Source organism: Zonotrichia leucophrys, chromosome 5 (assembly GCF_028769735.1).
Source record: "Zonotrichia leucophrys gambelii isolate GWCS_2022_RI chromosome 5, RI_Zleu_2.0, whole genome shotgun sequence".
NCBI lineage: Eukaryota > Metazoa > Chordata > Aves > Passeriformes > Passerellidae > Zonotrichia > Zonotrichia leucophrys.
Genome location: NC_088175.1, coordinates 35,712,179 through 35,734,190, shown reverse-complemented (window position 1 = coordinate 35,734,190; position 22,012 = coordinate 35,712,179). Strand labels below are relative to the sequence as shown.

General features: G+C 41.8%; 1 protein-coding gene across 1 annotated transcript; it reads left to right on the top strand.

The window, feature by feature from the left end:
* Positions 1 to 189: 189 nt before the first annotated feature.
* ALKBH3 (alkB homolog 3, alpha-ketoglutarate dependent dioxygenase) lies at positions 190 to 18,056 on the top strand. Its single transcript, XM_064714421.1, has 9 exons — positions 190 to 308; positions 1,564 to 1,676; positions 2,818 to 2,852; positions 3,727 to 3,774; positions 5,360 to 5,463; positions 6,654 to 6,742; positions 9,559 to 9,768; positions 16,245 to 16,343; positions 16,875 to 18,056. Exons 1-9 carry the CDS (start codon positions 239 to 241, stop codon positions 16,965 to 16,967), a joined length of 861 nt encoding a protein of 286 aa, XP_064570491.1. The 5' UTR covers positions 190 to 238; the 3' UTR covers positions 16,968 to 18,056.
* Positions 18,057 to 22,012: the final 3,956 nt, after the last annotated feature.

The following is a 22,012-nucleotide window of genomic DNA, read 5'->3' as shown; positions in this document are numbered from 1 at the left end:
TGGTTCCAAGAATGTTTTTCTTCCCGGCGCCTTGCAAGGCCTGGGCTGCGCTTTCATCCCCTGTTGGAACGGGACAAGCGGGGCGGGAGGCGGCTCGGGCGGCGCTGCCGGCCCGGGCGCGGGGCGCCTTTAATGGCAGCTCAGCCCCTGCGTGCGCGGCGGGCGGGCGGAGCCGCGGCCCCACGGCCGGGCCCAGGCGCGGGCGGGGCTCGGGGCCCTGGGCAGGGCCGGGCCGGGCATGGCGGAACGGCGGCAGCGGGCCCGGGTGCAGGGCGGCTGGGCCGGCGCCCCGGCGGGGCGGCCCGCAGGTAAGGAGCGCCCACAGCCGCCCTTCCCTTCCTTCCCTCCGCCGCCGGCCTGGGCGCGACGGGGCGAGCAGCAGGCGGGGGCGCCGCTCTCCGGCTGCACTTTCCGACCGCCCTGCGCGGCCCCGTTCCTCCCGTTCCCGTCCGTAACTGAGCTGCAGGTGTTCGAACGCAGTTTTCCAGTGAAATTTGCGCCGGTGCCCCCGGTGCGGCGGTTGTGGCTGCGGAGCGCAGGGTGCGGTGTGGGCTGAGGCGCGCGTTGCGCTGAGCGCGTCGGGCGCGTCTCCGGCAGCTCCGGTGGGACCAGCGGGGTTGGGTGCAGGGGATTCTCTAAGGACAGGCAGCAACTTCTTGTCTATACATCGCGTTGTGTGCCTTCGTTTGGCTTGTCGCGGGGAAAACACTGTAAAACAAAGAGAGGTAGCGAAAAGGGATGGAGTTTCAGTGTTTTTAGCAAACCCTGAAACCAAAGAGTGCAGAGGCAGAGTCTCTGCACTTTGAAGGTTTCCAGTCTTGCAGGAGGGACTGGTTTGTTTTTGTGAACATGCTCAAAACACGTTCCACTCATTGATTCTAGTTACCATAAAACTCCCATATCTCTGCCGACTGAGCATTCTAGGCAAGCTGATTTTTTTTTAATCATGAAAGAGAATAGCCAACTGTTTTGACTTGTGCATGTGGCCTCAATTTTCTGTCACAGGTGCATTTCATTTTTTCTCTTCTTAAAGGGATTTAAAAAATCCCCATTGAATTACGCAGAGTGAAGACTGTCTGTGTTTCAGGCCCATTTCAAAGGTTGTTTGCATGTGTAAATAAAACACCTGAAGTGGTGTGCCAAAGTTGCTCTTCTGCTTTCTCCCTGGTTTAAAAATTCTGTTTTAATAAAAATTTTTTTGTCTTTTTTTTTTTTTTTTCCCCTAAGAAAAGGAATACAGAGGGAAGCAGTTTAGCTGCATGGAGCAATTTCTGCTGATGTGTGATAGGTGTTTGTTTTAGAATTGAAAATTTATAGATGTCGTCCTTTCAGATAAAAGTATGTTTTCAGTTTTGTTTGTGGAAACAAAATAAATAACAAATAAATACATATAAAAAAATCAGTTCCTGAGCAGTTTTGACTCTTAGGTTTGGCAATTTCCTGAAGTCTCTGCGAAGCATAGAATACTCCAAGGAATGATTCCATAAGTTTTTCCTAACTATATTTTTTAGTATGGTGATATTCAATTCATGTGATCTTTTCTTCCTTCTTTTTTTCTTTTAGCACCAAAGGCACCTGTGGCCAGCAGCCTTGCCCTTGCAAGTGCAAGGCCAGCATGGAGACAGAAAGATCAGCCTCACACTCAAAAGCAATTTGTCTTTGAAAAGCCATCAGAGGTAAAACTAACAGGGTAACTAGCAGAATCTCATCTATTATAAAACTTCATATGATAGGTAGCAATTATTTGAGAATATAGTTAATTGTTTAAAATCTGAGCTGAGCTTTGAGCTTTTGCTAAGCAGAGTTGGCAATTGTTCTGTGTATATGGGGAAAAGAAGGTTATGGTCCCTCTGTTTAGCCTGTTCAAAACTACTCTTTTACAGAGAGCCAAAAGAATATGTTTTACTAAATATTCAGTCTGCAATGTCCTAAGCACATTTGAGCTCTTCTTGTTTTCTTCAGGTGGGGTGTCTGTCTTAACTTGTTAAAGGGGAAGAGCGTGGTATTTGTTCTGTAGACTTTATGTCCTGTCAGCTAATGAAGGATATTGTGCTCTATGCAGCATATGGAAACTTCCTTGATTGGGGAAAAAAATAATAATGAGCTCTTCTTTCTAAGCTAGACCTATTTGAAAGGCTGTCATCTAGGCTTGGAAGATGGCCTGGGAAGATTCTCTTTCCCCCATGGCAGAGACCTGCTATCTGTATAGTACTATATTTTGATGCTCTTGTTGGCTCAATGCAGTAACTCCTTGCAAATCAGAACTGTACTGAGCTCAGAGAAGAGCAGCATAAATCCTTTAGACAACCAGAATGATAGCCAAGGCTGGATTAAACTGCTCTGTCTCTTAACAAAATACAGCTATCTCAGCTGTGCAGACAGCTTTACAGTGTAAGCTCCTGCTATGTCTGATCTTTCACGTTTTGCTTATTTGACTGAGGCCTGCAGTTTGTTCATGTTTCTTAGGGTTGTTCTGAAATTTTCCTTGCATGAGAATATTTTTATAAATATAAAAATAAGAACTTTCTTGATTGCCGTTGATAAATATCAAGTATTGTGGTGCCTAAATAATTTAGAAATCAGTGTCCTTTAGGGGGCAGTTGATGGCTAAAAACCAGCCTGCAGTGGCAGCTGCGTTTGAGAGTTTCTGGGGCAAGGAGGGAGTGGCTGAGCTGTTACTACTTCCCTCTTGCCCTGAGGTGTGTTTTTCTCACTGGCCACACAGTGTGTGGCTACACAGAGTCACTAGAGATGATGTTTGCCTGCAGAGTGCCAGATACTTTAATATTCCCTGTGTACTGTCTCGTTGCCTTTCAGGTGGAGCGCAGAGTTCCAGAGGCAGGTGTGATAGAGTGAGTACCCTGCTGATTTCTCTGCACCTTTTCTGTTGTCACGGTCGGTAAGAGTAGAAACTGTGGACTTTTAGCCCTTTTATCATGAGCTGAATGTGTTACCAGGAGAGCCCAAGTCTGTAAACTGGTTTTTATGCCTTTTGTATAGCTGGCAAGCCAGTAACCATGAAGAGTTGAACATTCTGGTTCAGCACAATTTCCAGTATGTATCCTTTGTTAGCAGTCTAGATTTTCCTGGGACAGTCCCAGTGTAAATGTCCTAGAAATTACTTACTCTGGAGTATACCAGAAATACAGCTGGTATGGCAGCTTCTTTCAGGACTCAGAGAAGTAGCTGATAGTAAGTTTCATAGTGAAGCTGGGTATTTGTATGTCACTTACCCTTTGTGTTGAAGTGGAGATCTTCCCAGGATAACTTTGGCATTAAGCATGACAAGATGTGGTGCTGTATGGTGGAGTTAGAGATACTGAAAATCCAGCTTGGCTCAGTTTGGCTGTCTTGGTAGAATTTTCTTTCTCAGTGTACCTGTAAATGCAAACAGTGATCTGAGTGCAGTCATGTATGGTTGTCTCCCTTAGGTTCCCTGTGACATCCTTCTTTTATTTTTTTCCAAGAGCCTTAAAGCTGTACAGAGCCTTTGGTGAAGGGAGGGACAGGAGGTGCACACAAACTCATTGGCTTCTGCAGCACACCTTGCTGCCTTACTCTGACCTTTATGTCCAGGACATTAGTTCTTCCCTTTTCTAACTTTCTTTTCTCTTTTAAAGAAAACTTTCCCTAGTCCAGGCCTACAGCAATTCTAGTCTGTGCTGCTCAGTCTAAGATAATTTCTTGTTTGTCTTTCTGATGGCTCTTTCTTTTCTACATCCTCAGCAAGCTTGGTGTGTATGAGCTCAGCAAGGGACCCACTGGCATTTCTAGGTAAGTGGATGAAATGTTAATGGTTTTTGCAGAGTAATGTGGTGATCCTCAGCTTTCTGAAGTCCAGTCTCTGCAGAGGGTTTTGACTTCAGCAGCTGCACATGGCACTTCCTGTGCATCATCTGTCTAGAGTACTTCTGGAAATACTTTTGAGTGGCACATAGCAGGGACTGAGCTGGTTCTGAGCAGCGCTGAAGAGAAGAAAAGGAAACCTCTTGACATATGGTGTGTAGTGCATCTGCTGCTCTTTCCAGGATAAGGACAAGGGGCTATGTCTATTTGTGTCATGATTCACAGTGAGTTGCTGATGAGAATTTGGATCAGTATTCCTGTCTTAGCAAGTGTGTGATGTCTGTTGTACAGTTAAGAGCAGCCCAAAACTTGTACCTGTAAATTGGAATTGTTTTAAATAAATCTAATGAAAGCATTTAACTTTAGACAATTGTGGTAACCTCAGGATTGTCCCTTGTGCTTATATGCCATGCCTTAATTATTTCAGCTTCAGAGCACTTCAAAGCAAAACCTGCTTGTTCTGTGATTCCTACTAAGTAAAATGCATTTTACTTTGCTGACTTAGCTGCAATATCAGTATTAAGCCTCTTCTTTTGAATTTGATAGGTTTTTATTAATAGTGGAAAAAATGCCAAAGACATAGTAATTTTTTGTGCATTTATTTAATTTCTTCTGATTAATGTATTATTTTATTTTTGTGCCTTCATCTTAGTTTCTTCTGAAGATGCAAATAAATCTTTAAAGTATTTTGAAAAGTAAAAGCTTTGACCAGCTGGAAGGAGACAAGATACACAGCTGGATCATCCTGCATTTTCTGGAGTTTGTTTTCATAATACACTGATGGAATATATATATTTCTAGAAAGTTAATAGTCAGATTTGCAAATTTTTAACACCTTTACTATATACTCTTACTGTGACATCCTTGGGGCATGAAGTACTTGTGAGAGTGAACTGCTGTTAGCAGCATTCCTTACTCTGCAGCCCACCACAGTGGTTGTAATTCTTGGGTGACTGTTAGTCCAATCAAAATATTAGATGTACATATGGAAATGAAAAAATAGGAGATGTTAAATACTGTCCTTATGCTAAATACTTTTCCTTATGCTTTGAAAAAGAGAACAGGAATGGCAGTAGGGATAAAGGGCTGTCAAATTCTGAGTGATGAGGAGATGGTGAATAAAGGGCAATTATTTGCTAATTTTGATTGTATTGCCATAATCAGGTCTGTCTGATTTATCAGATGTGACGTTAATAGCAAGCAGAAGGATGCAATTTTTCACAGCATATGGCTGATTCTGGAGTTCATGGTATGTTGCTGGTTGTCATATGTTTTTATAAGTTTTGAAAAGAAACATCATTCATCTGGTGAGGGTAAGACTCAACAGGAGCCCTTCAATTCTTTCCTTCACATCTGCTTTTGGCTGTGGTCAGAAACGGGATACTGGGCTTTTACTTTTGATATGATGCATTACAGCCATTTCTAACTCCTTTGGGAATCCTGGAAATGAAAATATTTTCCCAAAGCAGATATAGAAGTGTATATTCCTTCCATTTTTCTTTTTCATCCTTAGGATTCATTTGATTCCTGGCTTTATTGACTCAGAACAGGCAGACTGGATGTTTGAGCAGCTCCTCCAGGACATCCCCTGGGCTCAGCGAACGCACGTCAGGCAGGGTAAGGAGTGTGTGGCCACCTTTTCAGGTCATTCAGGTCGGTTCCATACCAGAATCTGTGCACTGCTTTCAACTGGTTTGCATTTTCAGTGTTATCACTTCTTCAAGTTTCCATGCAGGTTTTCCATGCATATCTGAAGGCTACTGCAGCTTACTTTTCAATCTAATATCATGTTACTGTTGCCAGCTAAATGAGATATTTTCAAAATAAAATTGCCTATCTTAAAAATATTGGAATTTTACTGTTTCTTCTGTCATTTCCAGTTCTTTTACTCACTCATTTTTTAAGATTTAGTCTGGCCACCATCACACAATCTCCCAGCAATACTTAAAAACTGTGTTCTTGGAGGTTTCTTTCATGAGGTATATTTTTTGCCTATTTTACTGAAAATTCCAGCAGAACATGTTCATTTTCCTTTGGCATGAGTTATTGGTTTCAATGTGCAGTTGGTGGAGAGGCTGCTATTCTGGATTTTTTCACTAAGGGGCACCTGTTCTAGCCAAATTTTGCTTTCAGTCAGGAACTGATGTAAGATAATGTATCAGAGCAGTTACTGGATGGGACTGGAAAATGTCTTCAACCTGTGTGTTTGTTGGCTGGCAATAAAGGGACAGTATAATGGAGAATGCTGCCTGTCAAGCATGTGAAATAGTTGCCAAGATAGTCTTTTCAGAAGCCAAAAAAGTATTTTTAACCTGATGTTTGTGTTACACCACAGAGCACGAACACATTTAACAAAATATTGTGTCCAGCCTTGCTACATTTTGTGTCTGTAGTGTCCCAAGGATGCTGCAATCCTTTTCTACTTCACCCTTTCCAGTGCATCCATCTGCATCTTGCAACTTAGGCCAGCCTACTGGGCACCCCCACCAAGTGAACATAAAGCAAGATAAATTTTCAGTTTTGTTTGCTATCTTTACCTCATCCAGTCTCTGCTGTGTCTGGCATTTAGGGGTAAGAAAATTGATATGTTTCCAAGATTTTGGCTAGGTAATTCCTCCTGCAGATGCACACCTGATTTTGAATAATTTAATTCCCTTACTTGAGTTCATTATGTTAAGGGGCTGCTTTTTTAACTTTAGGTGAATGGACAATATATTTTTGATCAAGTTTCTTGGCAGAATTGTATCATCTTTCCATTTTTAAATTGTTTGATAAGTCGACTGAGAAAGTCTTCCTGTTTTTTTCAGAAGTATCTTTTGAGGAACCACGGCTTACATGCTGGTATGGGGAACTTCCTTACACATACTCCAGAATGACAATGCAACCAAATCCAAATGTATGTATATGTTTGTATGTGTTTTATTATTGTCTTCAGAGAAATCCTTTGCAGAGATCAAGAGACAAAATTTCCCTCTATCCTCTATTCTAGCTATCTAGAGAATCTGTTATCAGCAGATTCTACTGGAATGTGGTCAGTTTTATACAATACGCTTCATGAGTGAGTTGGCTGAGAGCAGTCAGTGTGATTTAGCTGCCAAAAGGAGGTTACTACTCTAGTGTTTAAAGTTTTGCTTTGGGTTGCTGTAGCTTTGTACAAAACTCTGAATTGCTCTGTGTGACTTACTCCAAGCATCTTTGAATGGGAGATTTTACTGCCCACAATAATACTGGTTTTTTTGCTGTAAAGATACCATAATACTAATTACTGAAATAGTTACTTTCAAAAGCACTTAGGTTCAGTGCTGCTTAAATGAAAGTTTAGGCATATTTTGGTTCCTGTGTGGATGCTATGAAATTCACACATCTGTGAGCTGCTGAGCAGCTCATCTGCTCAGCAACTCCAGATTGTAGCATGTCATTTCCCACACTGTTTTGGAAGAGTTAAAAGCCTTCTGAGTGACTCAGTGATGTTTTGTTCATGTTTTCTCTCTCCCCCTCTCTCTCTCAGCCTGTTGTCCCATCAGCCTGTCTCTTGGAATTGCTTTGTTTAAAATTTCCACAGCAGTAATTAGGTGTCACTGTTGAAAGCTGGATAGCATGAGAGGAAAGTGTCCCAAGTCCCAGAACTGCTGCCAAAGTGGGATGTTTGGGAAGAGTTGGAAAGGCACTATTTAACATGATGAGTTGTGAAGATTTTGTAGTCTCAAAAATACTGTAGTTAAAAATTCTATGGTCTATGGAACTTGAGATGGAAAAACAAGCATTTCTTTGGTACTCAATTGTGAATACTGTTGTAACTGGGCTTTTCTGAAAGCTGAATGGCTTTAGGGATTAGGAGTGCCCTCACAAAATCATTCTGTTGTACACTAATGATTTAAATCCAGTTCAGAACTGCCTGTTGTGAAATCCATTGCTGTTCAGAGATTGGCTAGAGCCCCTATACCCTGAATTCAAGGTTTCATTTCAGTTTGCATCAAGTTCTGAGTTACCACTCATTGAGCCACTGGCTTGTTTCTCTCATCCAAAAGGGTACAAGGCTTAAATGAATCACTCAGGCTGTGGTTCTGTCTTTTTTTCTGGAATATTTCTGCTTTTTACTGAGAGGAAGAAACTCAAGCAGGCAGTGAGATGCACTGGAGAAATTGCATAGCTGGAAGCCAGCCCTTCCCCAGCTGGAAGTTGCCCATAGGCAGATCTCTGGGTACACTCCACAGGGACACTGGTGTTTCACACAGCTTTGCAGGTGGGAGTACCTGCAGCTTAGAAAAGTAGGGATGGTGTAAAAGTACAGTCCCTACCTGTAGAATAGGGTTTCTAGCACTAAAATGTTATTTAGTGCACAGCTTAGCCAAAACTGATTACTGCCTTAAACAGTTGATCTGTAGGAGTAATTAGCTTTATGTCCCTCCTTTTGTGTTTGGTAAGAATTGCTGTGATTGCAGCACTTCTAGATATAATCCAGTGTTTGTGCCTCAGTGATTTTTGCTATGAGAAAATATTTTTCTGTAAGCAGTGATAGAGTTGTTTCAACAAAACTACTTCCACTGCTGCAGGTTTGTAGTGGGCTTTCAATTACATTGTAAAATTCACTCTGTGGTAACATTTTAGTAATACATACTTCTGTGATGGGAGTTGAAGAAATATAGTCCTGCTTGGTCACTGAAAAGTGCCCTCAATAATTCTTGTTGGACTCCTCTGCACATTCAGGCAGTCCAGTTGCAAAGCAAACTTTTTTGGGGTGGTATTACTGCTTTTCAGTTATGTTCCAGAACTGCAAGCTATGTTTACCTAGAATTAATTAATCACATGATCCTTAATTGTTGAAGGCATAACTTAGCTAGAAAGACCCCATTAGGGAAAGATGGTATGTTGAGGTTCCTGTAGTGTAACCAATAAGTTAAATACCTGTTAAAGGTGGGGAAGCTTGGAAAGAATGTAGTTCAGCCTTGTTTTTTAGAGATGGATACTAGAAAATATTCTCAGGTGCCTGCTGCTTTTTCTGCCAGTGGTGACCTGGGAGACTTGGAATCAGTTTCTTATCCTCTCTTGCTCTCTGTTTCTGCTTATATAATGGGCAAAAATCCTGGCCTACATTGCTTTGGCTTTTATTTTCTTTATATATTTGTGAAGTTCTTAAAAGCACTCTGACAGATGAAAGTCATGATGTAACTTCATAACATTAAATAACTGGACTGAGTTGTAATGGAATGTACAGAGCTTCCCTGGGCTGTGGGCTCAGCAAGGTGTTAGCAAAGGAAGGGATGAAGTCCAGGGCCAGTGACATTGGTGCTGAGACCCACTGAAGAGTTACAGTGATGAAGTTAAAACCCCAAGAGGTGATGAGTTGAGCAAAACAAGCTGTGTTAACAGAGTGGGACAGAAGGCTGTGTTATGCCAACCATTTCCTCTTGTTCTCTGTCAACAGCTGCAGGCAATTGAGAGCAGTGTCACTTAGCCACTGATTGCCTCCATTAGTGTGAAGGGCAGCCTGGCTTCAGAGTTTTAAGAGATGATTTAGTATTGAGTGATGGGTAACGTGTGAATATTTCGCAGAAAGCCCCACCCATTCCTGTGATCTACTAAAAATATCAGCAGAATTGCTGTAATTTGTTTGTAATTTGTTTATTGTGGTTAAAGTGCAGTGCGTTTTGTTTCTTGGTGGTTTTTGCCTTCTGTTCATGGCGCTGACATTTGCCTCTGTGCTGGTTGCAGTGGCATCCCGTGCTGAGCCTGCTGAAGGAGCGCATTGAGGCATTCACTGGCCACACCTTCAACTCTCTGCTCTGCAACCTGTACCGCAGCGAGAGGGACAGCGTGGACTGGCACAGTGACAGCGAGCCATCGCTGGGGAGAAACCCTGTCATCGCCTCGCTCAGCCTGGGGGCCACTCGGACCTTTGAGATGAGGAAAAAACCTTCCCCTGTGAGTGTTCGTACCGCACTGAGACTCCTAGGGCTACTAACAGGTTTATTGTTTTCCCCATTTAAGGAAACTTAATTACTAAAGCATTTCAAAGTTAATGAAAGCACAACTTGCAGAGTTCTGTGGAATAAGTGCAGGGCTCGAGAAATCTCTTGCATGGACCATGACATTCTGAGGATGGGGATGGGAGCACTCTAGTATAATGTGCAGCAGTGTAGTGTAGTGCTGCAGTGAATTGGAGCCTGGACAGCCTTCTGCCCAAATAAGGGTCCTTTCTGGTACTTAAAATGAGATCAGTGGTGATGGAAGTGGACTTACACTGTGCAAATGAATCAGAGAGTTGCATTTTCTTAAACTCAGGACAATGTTATGTAATGCAGAGTGTACATGGGGTGAAGAGTAGTTCTGACTACTCTTGTAAGTAAAAATCCTCTTGACAATGTTTTCATTTTGATGTGTGTGTATTCAGATTGAGGGGCAGTGAACAAAGGGAAGAAGCTCATTTCTTTTCCATGAAATGCCTTGGAAGCTGTCACATCATACTGGCAGGCTAAACAGAGATCTGCTACTTGGATAAAGAGACCTGTGGAATATAATTTTGGGAGTTAATTGGTGATTCAGTAGTGAATTCTCTTTCTAGATGAAGTGCTGTGCTTGAGACTGCTTTGTTTATAAGCCAGCTTAAATTTCCCAGTTTGTATTTATCCAAGTAAAGGATTCACATGTGTTGAGAATACAGGCCTTATTTTAGCATGTCCTGTTTCAGATGAATTTTCTGCTTGTGCAGTCTGACAACTTTGGAAAGAAGTTTGCTAGCTGCTTGTGTTGTTGTTATTTATTCTGAGTAGGTAGTACAGAAAGCAGAGGTGATAATTACCAGCCTGCAGGAAAACTCTGTGCTGACATACTGAAGTCTGCCCATGAAGAGTCACCTTGGGTCACCTAGTCTGAACAGCAAAGGTCAGAAATTGAACCAGAAAACAAAGAGTTTGTAGTTTTCACCAGATCTCCAATTTGTAAATTCTTTGTTGCCTGAAGTGAATTTAATCTTGGTCCCTGGGCATGAGATCACATAACCAGTCTATTATGTCAGTGAGCATAGCATTAGTAAGTATCCCTGATGCTGTGTTGATAATAAAATGTCAGCTGGAAAGTTTATTCCTCTAGAAAACTGTAAATGGTGCTTGGATTCATTTTAGAAGTCCCTGTGTTCCCCATCAATCTGAACAGAATCAGAATAAAATACACTTAAACTTCAGTATAAACTTTGCAAGTTCTCTCTTAAAAATCAATCCCAGTTCTTGAGTAAGATGCCTTTTTTATAGATTTTCTGAAAAGACACCCACTATTAGCAAAGGGGAAATTCAGTCTGTGCCATTTGTACTTGACTGCCTTGTTTGAGCTGTACTGCACGATTTCTTCCCTTTGGATGGTTTTCTATAGATGTATCCCTCAGGCTCTCCTCTTTTTTTTTTTTTATCACCTTTGACCTGATATTTCTGACTAGCTGAGTCTTGCTATGAAGTGTATCCCTTTTGCAAGTGATACCTTTTTTCTGAGGTAGAATCCTCATGTGCAGATCTTTGGAATAGTTGCTATTAAGTGTGTCCTGTGCCTGAGGGAATTCATACTTAATAATTCCATGGCGCACATTATGTATTCTTTGCACATTCCCAAAGTTTCCTCAGAGCATCCTATGACAATAGATGCTTTGCCAAGTGGGAGTTACAAGAGGCTCTGATGAAAATTACAACCTTTCAGACTGTACTAAATAAGTAATTTCCATACCCTATTGTACTGTAGCGTTCTCTCTTTCATTAAGAGAAAGTTAAAACTGGTTGCAGATCTTTGAAGTTTGATCATTCCTTTGTTAAAAAGCAAGTTTCAGGAAGAAGAATGTAATCTAGGGAAAAGGAATTCATATTAACAGTCATCACAGGCATTCAGGCTCTCCCTGGTTTCAGGATCAGCCAGGAGCAGTACATTGAGTTTTCCAGAGTTAGCCTTCATTGAGGAGGGAAATAGGAAGTAAATCCTTTTCCTCCCAAAATTAAACCCATTTGAGGGCCAACACTATGCTATTTCAAGTTTTAGGGTTTCCAAGACCTTCGTTTCCCTCTGTTCTTGTAAGTGGTTTTAAGTATTTTGAGATGAAAGATAAAATGAACATACAAGATGAGAACATCACTTATGGTAGAACATCACTGTGGATAAATGGTCCTAGAAAAAAGGGTGGTTTCCTGTGTGGAACCATGTATTGAGTACAAAACTGCATGTAACACAATACATAGGCAGCTTGAAGGGCAATTGAAGAGTGCCAGATCAGAGACTTCAGTTCATCTTGGTATCTCTACAAATATTTTCTAGATTATCACTTGAAATGTGGATGAACCTGATAGTGAATAAAATCCTGTTTCTCTAATTGAAAAGATGAACAGTAGTGCTGATGGGTTGCATTTTTTGTGCATGTTTATGTGAATTTTGACAATTGTCTGTTAGTAGTTAGTGTTTATATAAGTCACTCTGAAACAATTACACAATCTGAAATAGTTTTTCACTTGGCAAAAATGAAAAGAAAGTTACTTAGGTTCAAGTGGTTTTTTTTATTATCCTGAAAATTGTTCTAGGATGAGGTAAGGAAAGGTTCAGTCCTCTGCTTTTCTTTTTGGTGAGCACTGTACTGGGTAAGTCTTCATCATATAATAGAGGGTAAAGGAGTGCAGAGACATGCATAGACTATTCATATCTTCTTAAACAAGCATTTTTTGTGGATAAGTAGAAATAATTCCTACTGGGATTTCAGCCCTGTGCATGTTAAAAAAGCTGCAGATACATTTCAGGTGTAAATTCATCACGGAAAAAGGAGACTTCATGGGAATTAACATGACTCCAGCAACAGTTTTATTTTGCCTGCTGGAATTTTTAAGCATTCTTTTTTCTAAATACAGCCTCTTCTGTTTATTTGGACCAATTACATGATAGCAGCTGGTATTTTTCCTTTGCTTTAAATGGTTTCTAGGGTTTTTTGGGTGCCTGCTTCATAGTTGTTAAAAGTCTACAGTGATGTTGCTTCTTCTATTTTCTTCTTCCAGCTCCAATAAATTGCTTTAACCTTGCTCCTGCTTTCTTGTTCCTCCTGCTCCCATCATTGTAGCTCCTGCCTACACTGAAATCAGGAGACAAATGCTTTGCTTTGGAGCTGTGATTCATACACAGCGCACACAGCTCTTGTTGAGTCAGTGAGTCCTCGTGTGCTTGCCTACAGCCTGAGTGTCACCACTGTGGCACTGTGACCTCCTCGCATTGCCCACACAGCCTCAGCCCCCAGGCCCATTTGGACATGAATTCATCCTGCCAGTGGAGAGGAATTGGTTCCACTCTGTGGGATGGGTGTTTCTGGTACAGCCTGACACCATTTGTGCTATTGCTGGTTCGCTGCTCAGCTCTGAGACAGGGCCGGGTTATCTGGTTGTGTCCCCCTGGAAGCTGAGTGGGGAGTGTTGCTGTGGGGAGAGGGGTGATCCCTGATGCCCCACGCTCCACTGGGAGGTGCCCTGTGGTGGGGAGTGGGTGCCATAGGGACAGCTGGATGGTCATCCAGCAAATGGCCATGTGAGCTGGGCAGGGAGTTGGAAAGCCAGCTGTCAGCTTGCCCTTCTTCCATCTATAACCAAGGAAACTGATGGCTGCTGGGAAGGGAGGGAGCTCCACACCTGTTAGACAATAGCAGGATGTTCTGGTGTTCAGGGAGTCAGCCTTGAGATGGATCTGTCCTTCAGATGAATCCCTGAAGCACAGTCCTTTTATCCTAGCAGAAGGTAAAGCTCTCCTGAAAAGAGCAGAAAAATAACCCTTTGTGTCATAACAGACCGAATTGAAGATGCAGGTGGGAATCTGGAGCATGTTATAAGCAGGGATTCAGACCAGGATATGAAGCAGGTTGAACTTTTAGATTGGCATCAGAGAGATTCCCAGGCAGTGGTGGCTGCACTGGAGGAGGAGGTGTCCCCAGCAGTGGCAGGCCTCAGAAGCTGTGGGCAGGCAGGGAGGAAGAAGGGAGAGCTCAGCTGCAGGAGTGAGGGAGTCTCAGGTTAGGCCTGTGTAGGCAGACCTGTGCACCATGTGAGCAAAGGGCAGTGTTACTGATACTCATCATTACTGAATCTGTAAGGAACTGCGGTGAGGATTTTGTCAGAGACAGTGAAAATAAACATGTTCAATGCAGAAGTATTGCTAGGTGAGAATACTTTGTTGTGGAGGAGGGTGTTTACACAGCTGGTGCTAGAGATGTATGCTGGAGAACAGGGATACAATCCAGATGAAATCTGAAAAATACAAGATTTGAACTTTTTGTCAGGATGATGCTCTTGGTACTTGGTAAATAGGTGAAGCAGAAGACTAGAAGGCAGTATTCTCCATGAAAAATGCTGACTTTCGAAATTGAAAATGATTTTGCATCATTTGCCGGTATAAATGCATTATTATTTATACATTCTTCTACAGGATGTTTCCATTTACTTTTCCTTATAATAGAAGATTCCTCTACACTGTCCAGAAACCATTTCCTACAACTCTAGCCATGAACTTTACTGAGACTTCAGAAACAAACTTGGGTGATTTACATAGATTTGTACTAAATCTTTTCTCTTTTTGATTTTCAACAAAACAACCTTGATGGAGTCCAGGAATTCTTACAGATTTTGTATTCACAGCTTCCCATTAACTCACACTGAGCTTTCCTTACTTATTAACTGTACTTACTGTAATTAAGGATTTAAAAAAAAAATTAACCAATGTACTTGGATAGTGTAAAGCTTGGATTGTTTTGAATGTGTAACTCAGGATTATGAAAATTTTAATGTATAAAAAGCAGAAGAGTTGCTTTACTATACCTGCTTTTTAAGCAGGTGGGTTTGTGGTACATACATAGTATTACAAAGTGAACATAAAGAAGTCACCTGATGCACTTTCCATGTTTGTTACCAGAAGGTCTTTTCCACCTTTGATGCCAAAAATAAATTTCCTTCATGAATTTCTTGACCTCTGAAAGTCAAGTGAGTTTTCTGTATGTCTGACATCAGCTCTAGGAATAAAAGTTCTGAAAGGAGCTTTGGTTGAGAGTAATGGCACATAAGAAAGTAAGAACTTTTTGTTTAACTTCACTGGCTTTGCAAAGCAAATGGACATAAAAATCTCTTTTTCTAAGTAAAATGGAGTTCAGAGATGTCCCATTTAAACCAGAAACTAATTATTGTTTTTACATACTGACTTTTCTAAGCCTAAAGGATGTTTTCTCCTAAATCATTTATCTTAGCAGAATTCCTTTTTAATTAAGATGAGCAAGAGATAAAAATAAGCCCACTGTTGTCCATCACAAAGTAAAATGATGTAATCCTCTGAAATACAAAGTATGCATGCAGTGATATTTCTCTGCTTTTCCTCAGCAGTCATGTTTCTAGTACCTATTTTTGAATTTTTTCCCCGTTTCCATTGACAATAAGAAAATGTTTCCTGATACTGACTTGATACCAACCAAGCTCTTTGCATTCCAGGAAGTGCAGTCCTTTTTTTCTCTGCATCTTATTTATAAACACACACACACGCTCCTTGGTGGTTTTCTGAAAATCAAACTGTTTTAGTTTAGGACATAATTTTCCCAGTATTTGTTACTGTACCTCATTATTTTGAGCTTCTCAGCAAGCTGTGAACTTTTATAAGGACAAACCTTCTTCAAGCTGTACTGCTACACACTGAGCAATGTATAACTCTGATTTAAAGTTGGAAAGGATAGTGCAGAGCAATAGAGAGTTGCTGTTCCCACTCAGTGTGGCATGTGTGAGACCACTGCTGGGGTGTGTCACTACGTTTAGTTGTTATATTTGAGTTTTAAAATAGTTACACATAATCTAAAGGCTTAACAAAAGTTTGCAAATTAATTGTCTTTTAGTTTAGCATTCTGTTTTGCTTAGTGGTGATTAAGACAACTTGCTTTACCAGATATTATAGGAAAAGGAGATTTTTTTTTTTTAATTAGAAAAACTTCTTACAGTAGCTAGAGGCATAGCAGCATGTAATGTTGTAACAAGAGAAATTCAGAATAGCAGGAAGATGTTACTTTCGATGAAGTAGGTACTGTTGGAAATTAGGGTGGCCATTGCAGCGTGTCTCCACACTGAACTGTTTAAGATGTTTCCACAAGGTTTGCAGCCTCACTCCAGAATTTTGCACTAAATCCAGGAACTGGTTGTTGAACTTTACCTGTGGCATCCAGCCAGTGAGATGCAGTGGCTTCTTTTCATCATTTAAATGCTCAGCTCCTGGGCTTTGTATGAAATACAGATACAGAGAGGTTTACTTTCACCTCTTGATCTTGGAAGAGCCTCCTCCCTCACAGGCTTTTTAAGCTCTGCTGTAAAGGACTGGTTTTCTAGCAAATGCACATGCCTGCGTCTTCAGTGTCTGATGTTTCTTTTTAGGAAGAGGATGGAGACTATACTTACGTGGAAAGATTTAGAATCCCACTTGATCATGGGACTCTGTTGGTGATGGAGGGAGCCATCCAGGAGGACTGGCAGGTAAGAACTCCTTGGCGCAGTTTATGTGCTTCACTTGCAATGCAGTTGTCCAGGTTTGCTGAGGCACTCCCCTGAAGGTACGGGACATTCTGCTTCCAGTGGCACAGCTGTTTTCCAAGGAATTGGTGTTACTTTCTGCCTGAGAATTTGAAAGCACCCACAGAAACAAGGGGCTTGCTTTCATGTGCCAAGTAATGCAGTGGGAATCAGTTCAGATGTTCCAGCATTAAAGTTCAGTGACAAAGGTTGCAGCCTGCAGTGAGAAGAACAAAATCAATAGAGAAATTTAGAATGTCAAAAGTTGTAACTTAATTAAAAATTCTACAGTAATGTACAAAGACTTCTTGTTTTCAGTGGCTCTGAGCAGTCAGAACCTTTTTTTACCTTACCTAAGTGTTTAGAAATATGAATAAAAAGCTATCACAGGAAATGAAGGTTTTAGTCATTGTTTAATTGTTTGATTACCTGTATTTTAAATGTACAAGCTCATGCTTTTTTTTTTCTTTTTGCCCCCTCTAATGCCACTTACAGCATCGAGTGCCTAAGGAATATCATTCTAAAGATGAACGAATAAACTTGACATTTAGGATCATTTATCCAGAACCTGATGGAGTTTGGAAGTGAAGAGCCCCTTTGGACATTATTGGATGTACAGCCACAGCAGATCTAGAGCCTTAGATTGCTGCTGATTCAAAGGAAGCCTTACAGAAACAGAGTTTCCTTGAAGTCATGGGAAAAGAGTTGGTATTATGAAGACCTTTGACAATCAGAAGCTGGCTGTGCTATGTGGACAGAAATTATATGTTATTAGATGAGACTAAATCACAGGCTTTGAGTTTTTGAGCAGTGATTATTCTTAAAAGAGCACAAAGCAGGTGAAAGATGTGAGAGGTCCCAGCTGGAGCAGACAGATTCAGTGAGCACATAGTTTGCACCTTGTCTTGTCTCTCCTTTACTCCCAAGTTGTGATCTCTGTTGGAAGTAATGACATGATGGGATTCTGTGATGTAAAGCCACCTCTGTGTGTCTGTACAGAAATGGGAAAGCTGCACTTGGGGATGATCTCTGGGTATTAGCTCATTTCACCAAAGGGTGGTGCACTGCTTGTCATCTGTAGGTTGCAGAGTCTTTTCCAGTTAAGCAATCAGTTTCATAACTTAAATAACTACTTGAATTATACTGGTGTCCAGTGGAACAGAGGGTCAAGGCTCTCTTCTGCCATGCACTCTGTGGTCAGACTTTGTCCTAACTGTTTATCCATGTAGACAGGACAAGGCAAAGGCAGCAACAGAGACATCTGATGACCGTGCTTCTGGGTCAGTGCATTTTGCATTCAAGAATATCACTCTTGAGCCTCTCTTATCTCTTATCTCTGCTGCCACAGATCAGCAGTCAGCACCTCAGAGCAGATTCCAGGCTGACTGCTGGAATCCTTCAAGCTTGCCTGCTGCAACTCACCTGCTGCTGGGAAGCAGTGGGCTCATCTCTGCAGTCTGGATGTTTAGTCAGGAGTGCTGCCCATGTGATTAAGTTCTTTCTGCAGATAAATATCATCACTGTACAAGATCACATCACAGGTTTGGTCCATCTTCACTGCCTACCTGCAGTAGGATCTAAGCACAGGTGAATCATCTATGCCTTGCAACACGTTAGCTTTGTTAAGCAAGCTAATGTCCATCTTCACCATAAGAATAAATTGGTGTTGGGAAAATATCTGTATTTTCTTAGCCAGCATTTGTTGTGGTTTCAGTTCTTATTTGGTGAGAGCAGTCAAGTTATTAATACTTAGTTATGCCTATGTTTTAATGTTATTGATGACATAAAGGACATAAATGTTGGGCCATTTCACTCCCTGTGGTCTGAAACTGGGCAGAATAATATCCTAGAAACAGCTTCTCTACCTAAACCACCATACATTATTCTTCTAAAATGATTGAATGTTACTAGAAAACTTAACTTCATTATCTAATTATGTCTTTACTTTCATCCCAATTTGTGCAGAAATATTTTTGGAGTATTTTAATGTTGTTTTCTTGCATTTGAATCTTTTGTCTAGGCTCTGTGATATATTTCATGGGAATCAGAGTTGAAGGAGGCAGACACTTTCATATTTACTTTCTTTGGGTCATTGGAGCTTTGTGCACATCCCTGTGTGTGTGTGTCCAGTTTGGCAGTGCTGACAGAGTGGGTGTCCTTAACCAAGGGACAGTGCTAATTTGTCAGGTGCTCTGAGAAGGCAATACTTTTGCCTGTATCAATTCATACAACTCCATTTGTTTTCACTATGTTAAGAGCAGCCAGGCTACAAGAAAGAGTAGAAGATGGGGATGAGTTGGAAACTTTTAAACCCCCAATTTCCTCAGCTTGTGGAAATTGCAACTCATTTGAATTCAGTGAATCTATGGCACATAACTAATGGCAGGACCCTGGAGGCTGATGCTGTTGTGGAAGAGCAGTTTTTCACCTCCTTTTCTTGGTTTCAATTTGTTATGTTAGCAAATTTTGGTTTAGTTTCCTTACTTCCTTTGATTTGGGAAAAGACCAAGTTGTCCTCTCCAGAAGTGAAGTGATTTATAGGAGAAATGTTCTGTCCCCCAGTGCTCGTTTTGTTGCTGGAGACTGCTGCATTCTGCTTTCTCTCACGTGTCAGCTTCGCTGTATCCAGATCTGTTTGACAGTGAGGAGAAGGCATATGGCACCATTCCCCAGCCTGTGCTGTGTGTACTGACTGCAAGGGGAGCACTTGGCCCAGGGGTCAAGTTTCTTTGTCAGCTGGGAGCTTGTGGTCCTTCCTTCCTTCCTTCCTTCCCCCACGTAGCAGCAAATTGCAGCCCCCTGCCTGCCAGGACAGCAGGAATGGCTTTGGGCAGAGGAGATTCCAGCCCAGAGCTCCTCAGGAGACCTTTCTGCAAGGACTTTCCTGGCAGTAGAAATTTGTTCCTGGGTGCTACAGGCCCTCCTGCTGAGTTCTCAAAATGGGTGTGCACAAAAGTGAGATTTGAGAGTTCTTGAGCTGGTGCTGTTCCCTTGACACCTAAAGATTTTTCACTAGAGACCAGGGCAATGTGCACGTTTCTTGTGCTGCTGTTCAGCTGTTTCTGCTGTTGCAGTCAAGTGCAAAGGGCAGCATGTTCAGGATGGTAAATATGCAGTTAGGTTCCATTCTTTAACTTAAAGATAGGTGGAGGAACCTTTCCCCTAGATACATGGGTTTGAAAACAGTGCTGCTAAAAATGTCATCCAAAAGAATTACTTTCCAGTTTAAAAGCTTGCTTTCTTCCTTCTCAGGACTGTTGTGAGATTCTCAGCCAGAAACTTTTTGAAAAATAATTTAAACTCAGAATACACTAAAGTAAAATATACTTTTTATATGTTTACAGAGGATTTTGTTTTTGTGATTGGCACCAGATTGTGTCCATCTGAGGGGCTGCAGCAGCTCCAGTGAGCTGCTTTGCTTACAGAACACTTCTCTATCACTATTTTTATGTGGAAGATATAAACTGTGCATTTACTTTTTTCCTTTTCTTCAAAATACAGAATGGGTTTGGGTTGGAAGGGTCCTTGAAGATTTCAGCAGATTATGTGTCTCTTTCAAAAAATGCTTAAAAATTGCATTCTTCAAATTTGTTTGGCTTTGGCTTTCAAACTGGTGGAATCTACTAGTAACCCCAGGTAAGATTCCCTTTTCCAAAACAGCCATCACCTTTTCCAGAATGTACTGGCCCTCAGATTTGATGATAAGGAGCAGATGAATGGAATCTGTCTTGGGTAAGGATGGACAGTAGCCTGCCTTCCTCAGGGAACCTGTAGGATGGAGCTGTTCTGAAAAAAAAACACAACTGGGTCCATATGTAACCATTCATTTATTTAGCAGCTCTATAAGCAATGACATTATTAATTAACCACACTGGTGTCAGGCATCACTCTGTCCCCATGCTACCTGTAATCATTTTGTCCCAGAATACTTGAATATTCAAACACAAACTCTTGGTGAGATTGGAGTGTATCTGATTCAATACTGTTCAATACTGCACTTCTGGGCCACAGTGGGTTGATCTGAGCACCATTTGAAATCAATAGCAAAATTCTGTCACTCCTCTCCTCTGGGTTTTGGGGCTTTCTTTCTTTTTTTTTTTTTTTTTTGTGAAAAAGAACTCTTTAGGTTATTCAGTTCTGATTAGCTTTAAAGCCATAGGTAATTTGATAATTTTACTTCATCTGTGTCAGATAAATTCTACCTGTGTCTTTTCTGATTGCCATGACTTACAGGGTTAGTATAGCTACACATAGTAATTTATAGCTATAAATGGTAATTTATAGCTACAATGGTAATAGAGAAGGAGACAGGGTGCCAGGAACCTTCATACTGTAGTGTTGGCAAAACACAGAGGACTGTTCTCCTGGGGTTTGGGATAAAAGATGCATGTATGATGGGTGCTGTGAATCCATAATGCCTCCTCCTCAAGTGCTGCTACTATTGCCTTAGCTCAAAAGCATTTAACACCCACTTTGCCTATTCTGATCATAAACCTTTTCAGAATGGATAGGAAATCTGCTTCACTATGGTTTGTTTTCAGAGTGCTTCTTTTCCATCCTTGAGGTTTCCATAGCAACCTGGATAATTTGTTTAAATTGGAGCATCCTGGCCTGGCCTGTCTGCACCTAAGTTCTGCTGAGATCTTGCAGGTATCATCTCAACCCACTGGGAAGTGCCTGGTGATGGTTGGCCATGAGAGCACTGGCCCTTCCCCATGAGTCACCCACTCATCAGGGTGACAGATGTGTGCTTTCTCCCCTGTGTTCCCGTTTGATTTACCTCCTCCTGCTGTGTGGTGTTCAGAAGAGCTTGGTGGAGTTATTGCCAGCTCCCTTGTAGCTGGCAGGTCCTTGGTGGCTCACGCTAGGAAAGCACCTCTCGAGGGAGCTGGAAAGCCTTGTTTTAAGTAAAGACAGTGGGGACTGTATTGAAGAATTTAAATCAGAATAAGGAGCAGGGAGGTCTGTTCCATGGTCCCCATTGTTTGTTTGATTCAGGTTTCCCAGCAGAAGCAAAAATTTTGTTCTGTTCACTCAGGAGATTTTGCTGTTTGAGTGAGACTTAGAGCAAAGTCTTCACATCTCACAGAATCCTCCTGACAGACGGTGCTCGCTGGATCCAGAATGGTGCTCAGCTGAAAGTTTCCATCTAAACTTGGGTGTGCAGCTGCTTTGCTGGGTGTTGTTTGTTCTGCTGCTCTGCTCCCATTGTGGAGGCAATGCCCAGATCCATGCTGAAGATGGGTTGACATTACAGCTGATCTCTGAAATGCCAGTGCCAGCCCTCTGCCCCTGTGTTTCCAGAAATGCCTTGTGCCAAGGCAAGCTGCCATGCAGCTGGAAGAACATGGGCTAGAAAGAGCCTCAGTGTTGGATGGGATGGGATTTGTAGCTGTGACTTATCAGGGCCTTATCATTGGGTCCTCATCATCGTTAGGGAGGGCTGTGGGAAGGCTTGTCCTGAAAGCTTCTGATGTAGAGAGCAAGAGATAAAGCAGGAGTGAGCAGAGACATGAGTTGCCAGAGGGTGTACTGGCCCAGGTGTACAACCCACACTTCCTGGCTGGTTTGTCAGGATGCAGAATCTACATGGTTCCCAGTTTCTGTTCCCCACCCCTGCTCTTTGGGGGCAG